The sequence below is a fragment of the Colletotrichum siamense genome, assembly GCF_013390195.1.
Source record: "Colletotrichum siamense strain Cg363 chromosome Unknown KSG_Cg363_contig16, whole genome shotgun sequence".
Lineage (NCBI taxonomy): Eukaryota > Fungi > Ascomycota > Sordariomycetes > Glomerellales > Glomerellaceae > Colletotrichum > Colletotrichum siamense.
This window is the reverse complement of record NW_023501029.1, coordinates 37,194-45,568: the sequence shown is the minus strand read 5'-3', so window position 1 is coordinate 45,568 and position 8,375 is coordinate 37,194. Positions and strand designations below refer to the sequence as shown.

Sequence of the window (8,375 nt, the reverse complement as noted above, 5' to 3'; positions counted from 1 at the left end):
TTTCATAAGAAGCAGACATCCCGGCCGGTTTCATCCGGTCCTCCGGACAAACCATCGGGGATCTCTCATCCTCGCCACCGAAACGGCTGTCCTGAGTATACATCGATGGTAAGGCCTGGCTGGGGATGTTGGGAACGTGAAGAAATCGTGCCTGGGGGACTGTTACCATCCTTACCCATAGTCCCAAAATGTCATCACAGCGGGTCGAACCTTGGGTGACTGGCTCGATTCTGCGGAACTGATATTGAACCAAGGAGTTTACTTTGTGGATAGACTTTTGGTGCGTCCGAGATTATCTAAAAGATGTGCACCTGTGGGACGCATGACGAACTGGGACTGTAAACGTTGTCTGGATTGCTGGAGCAGCTGTTAATGTCTCGGAGGTGGACAGTTGTTACGAAGGGCGTGGTCATTCTCCTCATTCGATGCACAAAATGCCTTTTCGTCTTTGAGTCTTCGGATGACATTACTCAAGACACGTATTTAGGGACGGTCAGCTTACTACAGTATCTCATATCGACTTTGGTAGCCTCGGAAGGCGATGAAGATGACTCTACTGGCCCGCAGACGGCGACTGGACCTAGGTCCTACAGGGCCGTTTCACCCTCGTAAAATCGCCATCGCACATGCCGAGATCACCATGGGGGCTGGTCAGATGGCTGTCGCCGTCTCAATAAAGAGAACGTTTGTGATTTGCACACTTGAATTTTCTCTTCTTTTGTTTTGAAACGGGCGCCGGAGTTACGTCGCAGATTTGATCTTCTTAGAGAACGCCAGATGAACCAGCAAGGTGAGATCAGGCCGGCGACTACAACGATGAGGTCAACACATGGACAATGGGGACGAAAAGAAAAACCAATGCGTTTGCATGGACAGCGCCGCTACCGTTCTCGAGAAACGTGCATCCCTCGGGCAATTGACAATCCATCACTACGCCATACGAAAGGAGCCTCTTTGTGTTCCAATGAGATATAGGGATTCATATGTCAAGCTATTGTGCTAGGCTGTATGGCGAACTTCAATATGTCTTGGATGTAGTATTGCATCGCTCCGGTGGCTGTGCTATAGTTGTCATCACAGGCGATCGCAAGCATACGGAAACGTCCATGTTGGCAGAGAAAACACAAAGTCCAGTGAGTCAAGCTTTCCGCAAAGAGACCATAACTTTAGGCACGGGTGGTGGTTCGCCGGCTTCAATCCCAAGGCCCAAACGCCGCGCCGGCGCGCGGACGGAACCGAGTGGGGCACCCAGCCAGGTGGACCCCAGAGGCTTCAGCGAGCCAGAGTATCCAACCCGCCAGGCTGATATGTCGCAGGATCAAAAGCGACTGGAGATGAAAGCCCAGGATTGTGTATAGTAAAAGTGCAGCGATATGTAGTGAGATGACATGATTTCTTGACCCTTTTGCGTCCTTCTCGAAACCGAGCAACCCTGACCGTTGAAGATGAGTCATCAAAAGTGGCCCGTGCACAGTCTCCTGGTGCCCGGCAACGGCACACTCCACGCTAATGCGGCGTGAGTTGGCGATGGCGTTGTTGACTTGCTTCAATCGAACTTCCCCCGCAATTACTTCCGCTATCGACCCCATCAGATTCGACGCCAATAGCCATTCCACCGTTACGAACCAGGTCGTCATCTTGCGCGCCACGCATGGAACTCCACGAGAGGATTTTCCGCTGGATCTCGCTACTCCCACCACCTGTTCCTTGCCCAGCGGACTTCGATCGCAACCTCGGCGGCACCAACTCGCGAAAACGCAAACTCCCACAAGACGAACCAATCGAGCCTCCCCGCTTGCCTTCCCCGCCGACGAGCACGAAGTCGCCATTACGGGAGCAGCTTCAACACATGGCCGATCAGGCCCGTCCGGATGCTTCGCACGCCCAGCGCGATGGGACACCGACAAGCCCAAACCCGAAGCGACCCCGCGTCGACCCCGTAATCGATCCCGATGCAACACCTCGTGGACTTCGCACGCAGCCCATCAACGCCGACAATGCAGAAAACGAGACGGAGTCGGTAGCATCTTCAGATACCGGGAGGATCTCAAATCGCGCTCTCAGTATTTGTAGTCAAACATCCCTGGCCAAGAGCAGTGGCAGCAAGAAGAGATCGCGTCAATCGAGCCCGCGGAAGCAGGCTGCGCTGATGGAGATTGAAGATGTCGCCGAGACGATGACGTTCACGGGCCGTGCCGCCCCCCCGGAGCAGCTGAAAGCCCTCAATTCTCGCCTGGATAGATTGAACAGGACGGGTAAAGGCATCCTCTCGAAATCAGCCAAGGTCCGTCCTTCCCCGGGGTCCACCCCCGCCGTTCGTCCCCTAAATCCGTCTTCCGCATCCGCTGTCTGCATCCGCCGTCCATCCCGCCCATGCCCCACCAGTCCCTGCTCCTGACTGACGTGATACACATGTCATAGGCATCAATACAAGAAGCAAAAGAGAACACAGACACCCAAAATTTATTTGAAAATGTCACAGACGACTTTTTCGAGCCCGATAAAACCCCATCCCAGTCCAGTATTGCATCGGTCATCACACGTACCGCGGACGAGCTGGGTCCCACACCCAGTGTACCCGACGTAATGTTAATATGGTCCAATGCCGAAGATTGCAGGCACTTCAACCATTTCGAAAGCCAGTGGAATTGCGCCGTTCATCACCTGGTCCTCCACACCGCGTTCCGGGATTCCAGACATTTGGGCTTTTGCAGCATGTGAGTCTTGTCAGCGTCCTTCATCATGTCAAGCATCTAACAACCTCCAGAACTGGCGCACAGATCCATCCCGACTACAGTCAAAGCGGGAAGAGGTCGCACAACAACAAAAGAGTCGATTTCTGCGTCTTTCTCAAGCAAGACACCCCCGCTCTCAGGGACGCCGCTAGGAAGTCACCAATCAAATCCGTCAACCATACTGACTATCCTGCGCTTCTATCGCGACCAATCTTCTTCAGCATCGAGACTAAGGATTCGGGCGACAGATGGACGGACGCGGTCAACCAGATGACGGTTTGGCTTGCTGCGCATTGGGACTTCCTGGATGATCAGGTCCTACGGGCACAGGGCGTTGACACCTCTGGAGGATCCAGACCAAAGACCTCAGCAGCAGCCCTCTCTGGGCTTGTCTTTCTGCCCGGCATCATCGTGCAAGGGCACGATTGGCACTTTGTTGCGGTGACAAGATCGGCGGACGGACGGACGCAATATTGGGACAAGACACAGATCGGGACTACGCAAAGTATCGAAGGGATCTACAAGGTTGTGGCTGCATTACAGATGCTGGGATGCTGGGCCCAAGAGGTGTATTGGCCTTGGTTGCAGCGTGCTGTGCTCCGCCAGACAGATGAAAGTAGTCAACTAGTTATCCAACAGTCCCCTCACGTTGATAAGCGTCAGACTCAGCTGGGAACTGCTTAATTCTGAATCTCATCACCTGCATCAGCACGCATTCTATCATCTTTTGACGTTGACAAGTACTATATAGACAGCGTGAATGCTGATCCTGGCGTCTAGTAATACCTCTACAGCGAATGCTGCTGCTGCTGCTGCCCCTTTAGACTAAAATAGGGCCTGCTTACAGTGTACCTACTGATGCTATTCCTATTTGTATCATTTCTATAAAATATAAATATAAAATATAAATATAAAATATAAATATAAAATATAAATATAAAATATAAATATAAATATAAAATATAAATATAGAATATAAATATAGAATATAAATATAGAATATAAATATAGAATATAAATATAAATATAAAATATAAATATAAAATATAAATATAAAATATAAATATAAAATATAAATATAAAATATAAATATAGAATATAAATATAGAATATAAATATAGAATATAAATATAAAATATAAAATATAAATATAAAATATAAATATAAATATAAAATATAAAATATAAATATAAAATATAAATATAAAATATAAATATAGAATATAAATATAGAATATAAATATAGAATATAAATATAGAATATAAATATAGAATATAAATATAGAATATAAATATAGAATATAAATATAAAACATAAATATAAAACATAAATATAAAATATGAATATATAATATAAATATAGAATATAAATATATAATATAAATATATAATATAAATATAGAATATAAATATATAATATATAAATATAAGAATATAGTGTATTTATATAGTATATTCATCCTGTATTTCTATATTAAATCGCTCTTTAAGCAAAGCATACATAAGACCTTAAGGCACTACTCTTCTCCCTCTAACAGAACATCATCAGCGCGATATCCTAGATCTAAGAGATCCTGGATTTTCAGCAGATGGTTCTGGTGCACCAGATACCTGGTTACCTTACGCCTGCCCATTGCCGAATACCTAATGACGTCAACCTTATCAAGAACGGTATAACTCTCATTATTATTCCAGCTTTCGTCTTGGGATGGGGGGCTCCGAAAGATGATTTCCAGATCAGCAGGCGGCTTGGCCTCCTCTAGCAGAAACTGTACGCAGTCAAGTCTTCCGGATAGTATGGCAGCTCCGATGGCACTGCCGTACTGGCTGCCAGGAAGCTCCTCATTAACGTCTACCCCGAATTCCAAGAGGAGCTGGGATATCTCAACCTGGTTTTCCTTGTTCCAGTCGAAATCGCCATCGTCTTCAGGTTTGTATCCCCACCGCCCGCGGTCAGTGTGTGCAAGTAACAACCTACGGTAGTTTATATCAAGTGACTGAGTCGCAGCTAGTGCGCTGCCAAAGAGGTTGTTATTTGGGAGCTTCAGAAATGGATCCGCTTTGCCTTGAGTAAGAAGTAGCCTGCATGACTCCAGCTCCCCGCAGGCTGCTGCCGCAACGAGTGCGCTTCCCCAGCGGCCCACGGCAATGTTTGGGTTGGCTCTGTGATCTAAGAGGAGTTTGAGACTATGGGCTGGGTTGGGAAGTTGAGGTCCTTGGTATCTCGGTGGTGACTTGGCAGGGTTGTAGTGTCCTAAAGCTCTGTCATTAAATCCAAAGGTCTCCTTATATATTTTAGCAATCTTAGCCTCTCTTCTCTTGCTGTCAAAAAGTGTCCGAAAGCCGCAAGTGACAGTAAATACAAGTGCACTTCTATATAGGGCGCCATTTTCTAAGGAGTGTGTCGCAAGCAAATTCGGGTCCGCACCCTGAGTGAGTAGGTCTTGAGGCAACCTCCTAGTGACGTCTGCTATTAGATAAATTAGAGCTTCCGCAAAACGGTTCCAGTCTGTCCAGTTTCTATGGTCGAACCTAATTGCCGCCGTTAAGGCGCTATAGGACTGAAAGATGCCACACAGGATAGTGATGTTAGGGTCAGCGCCCTGGGCAAGGAGTTCAAGTACTGCCTCATATCTTCCGCATCTTGTCGCTTGGATCAAGCTATTAGTAGCAGTCTTGTTGTTGTAATCAAATGTGGCATTAATTTCTGTTCCGTGCTCCAGGAAAAGTCGAACAATTTCAATATCATTCTGAGCGCAGGCTATTCTGAAAGGGTGATGCTCATACTAGTTTAGGTTAGTATTAGCTTTAAGAAGGAGCTTAATATATTCTAGCTTCTTAAGTGAAGTATATCTGCGTCATAAATATTCATCCCTTGTTACCTACTTAAGCAGACTCTCTTAGTTAGGGTTTAATCCTCCCTTAAGGAGAAGGCGCACTAGTATAAATATAAGGGCAGCGCTAGCGCTAGCGTAGGGCCCTAAGGGGCTGCTAGAGGGCAGGCAAGCGCACAGCCTACCCTAAAGCCTAACCTACCTACCTACAACCTAACACATACGCATAACCAACAAAACCAGCTAGCTAACCACAACTTATAGCAACACTAGCAGCTAGCTAGCTAGCCTAACTAGCACTAGCAGCTATAGTAATAAACCTCTAGTATAGCATAGTACTAATAAATAACCTACTAACCTTAGTACCCTAAAAGCACTAGCTAATACTAATTATTACTAATATTAATACTACTTAGTATTAATACTTTAGAGCGCTAGCATTTAAGTATAGTACTAGCGTTTAGTATTAATACTACTTAGTATTAATACTTAGTATTAATACTACTTAGCATTAATACCTAGCGCTAGCACTTAGGTATAATATTAATACCTAACACTAATACTTAGATATAGTATTAACACTTAGTATTAGCACCTAAGTAGTATAATATTAGCGTAGTGCCTAACGCTAGCACTACTTAGCACTAACACTTAATATTAGTATTACTTAGCACTAACGCTTAATATTAGTACTTAGGTATAGCATTAACACCTAGCGCTTAGCGCTAATATTACTTAGTATTAATACTTAATACTAATACTTAGGTATAGTACTAACGCCTAACGCTAGTATTTAAGTAGCATAACACTAATATAGCACTTAGCGCTAGTACTACTTAGTATTAATACCTAATATTAGCACTACTTAGTATTAACACTTAACGCTAATACTTAAGTATAGTATTAACACTTAGCGCTTAGTATTAGTATTATTTAGTATTAATACTTAATATTAGTACTTAAGTATAACACTAACGCTTAGCGCTTAGTATTAGCACTACTTAGCACTAACACCTAATAACTAAATAGTATTAATAGCTAGCACTAACACTTAGTATTAATACTAGCACTATTAACACCTAATAACACTTATACCTAACTTAGTATTAATATCTAGCTTAACACCTAAAGCTAATGCTTAATACTAACACTTAATGCTAATACTAACTATTAGTATTAATAACTAATACTAACAGCTAGTATTAGCAGCTACTTAGCTAAAAGCTATAACTACTAAACTAAACTAGCACTTAATAGTACTTATTAATACTTATTACTAACTATTAGTATAAACTACTACTTATAACTACTAAGCTAGCTAGTATTAAAGTATTAATATTAATAACTAGCCCTTAATATTAATACTTAGCACCTAAATAAGGAGCATTAATCCTTAGCCCCTTAGTAAGCTAGTACTTTAGTAGAGTAAGAAATATTAGCTTAAAGAGGATTAGCTATAAGCTAATACTTATAATAATAAAGCTAGAACTAGCTAGTTAGTCTCTAATACTACTTATAGTAAAGATATTAATATTAATAACTAGTATTTTAATATAAATAGCTACTTTTAGCTTCTTATTAAAAGCTAGCTAAAGACTACTTAGAGGCTTAATAAGGCCCTCTTAAGCCTTAAAAAGAAAGCTAAATATAAGCTAAAAGGGGAGGTAAGAAGTAGATAACACTTATTAATACTTATACTTTTCTCTATTAGCTTCTTCTTAAACTTAATAGCTAGCTATAATATTTTTAGTCCTTATCTTAAGTAGTTTACTTATTAAGATAGTACTTATTATATATAGAATAAGCTTAAATATTAGAATTAATACTTATTATATTTAAAATAAGTTATATTAGATTAGCTTAAGCTTAAAAAGCTCTCTAAACCTATATAAGATCTATCTATCTATCTATACTTCTTAGAGACTTTATTACTCTTAAGCTAATAAGCTAAGTAAGTCTTTTTATCTTTTATATACTCTCTAATAAATAAATAAGCTAAGCTTTAACTTAAGTAATAAACTTAAAGAAGGAAACTATAAAAGTAATATAAACTTTCCCTCTTATTAGTAACTTAAGGTTAAAAGAGCTTTTAAGAGTTTATACTATAAGGTAAAATATCTCTAAGATTAATTTATTCTTTAGAGGAGAAATAGGAATAGAAAGTAGTATAACCTTACTTATCTCTTAATAAGGTCCTCTTATCCCCCCTCTCTCCCTAATATAGAGAAAAATATTATTAGAGCTAAAAGTATAGGTTTAAGCTTAAGAACACTACTTAGTATAAGCTTAAGTCTATTTAAGCGCCCTAATAGCCCTAAATAGCTACCCTTAAGTATAAAAAGAGGGCTTATAAGGCTTAGCCCTACTTTAGCTAAATACTTTAGTTATATATTATATATATAATAGGCTTCTATACCTCTATAATCCTAACTAGTAGCCCTACTACTTTATATACTTATATATACTTATTAGCTAAAGCCTTAATAGTTCTAAAGGGGTTTATACTTATGCCTTACCTTTATAAGTAGTTTTAAACCTTTAAGCTACTAATATAAAGTTAAAGTAGTATAAAGCTAGGGAATTACTACTTTACTACTTTAGTTACTAGTAGCTACACTATTATATAACCCTTAAGCTTTATTAATCTTCTAAAGCTCTACCTAAGTAGTTCTATCTAATTATTACTTAGAAAGCTAGCTACCTCTTAAGCTATAAAAATAGATTTTAGAAGCTAGAAGTATATCCTCTAATAAGCTTAAACCTCCTATTAAGTAGCTAAGCATAAGTAGCTTTCTACTTATAAGCCT

General features: G+C 40.9%; 1 protein-coding gene across 1 annotated transcript; it reads left to right on the top strand.

The window, feature by feature from the left end:
- Nucleotides 1–1,651: 1,651 nt before the first annotated feature.
- CGCS363_v015086 (uncharacterized protein) lies at nucleotides 1,652–3,419 on the top strand (the record flags this gene model as incomplete). The annotated part of the gene is made up of 3 exons (XM_036646935.1): nucleotides 1,652–2,284; nucleotides 2,422–2,717; nucleotides 2,768–3,419. 3 exons carry the CDS (start codon nucleotides 1,652–1,654, stop codon nucleotides 3,417–3,419), a joined length of 1,581 nt encoding a protein of 526 aa, XP_036487847.1.
- Between the last annotated feature and the right edge of the window lie 4,956 nt (nucleotides 3,420–8,375).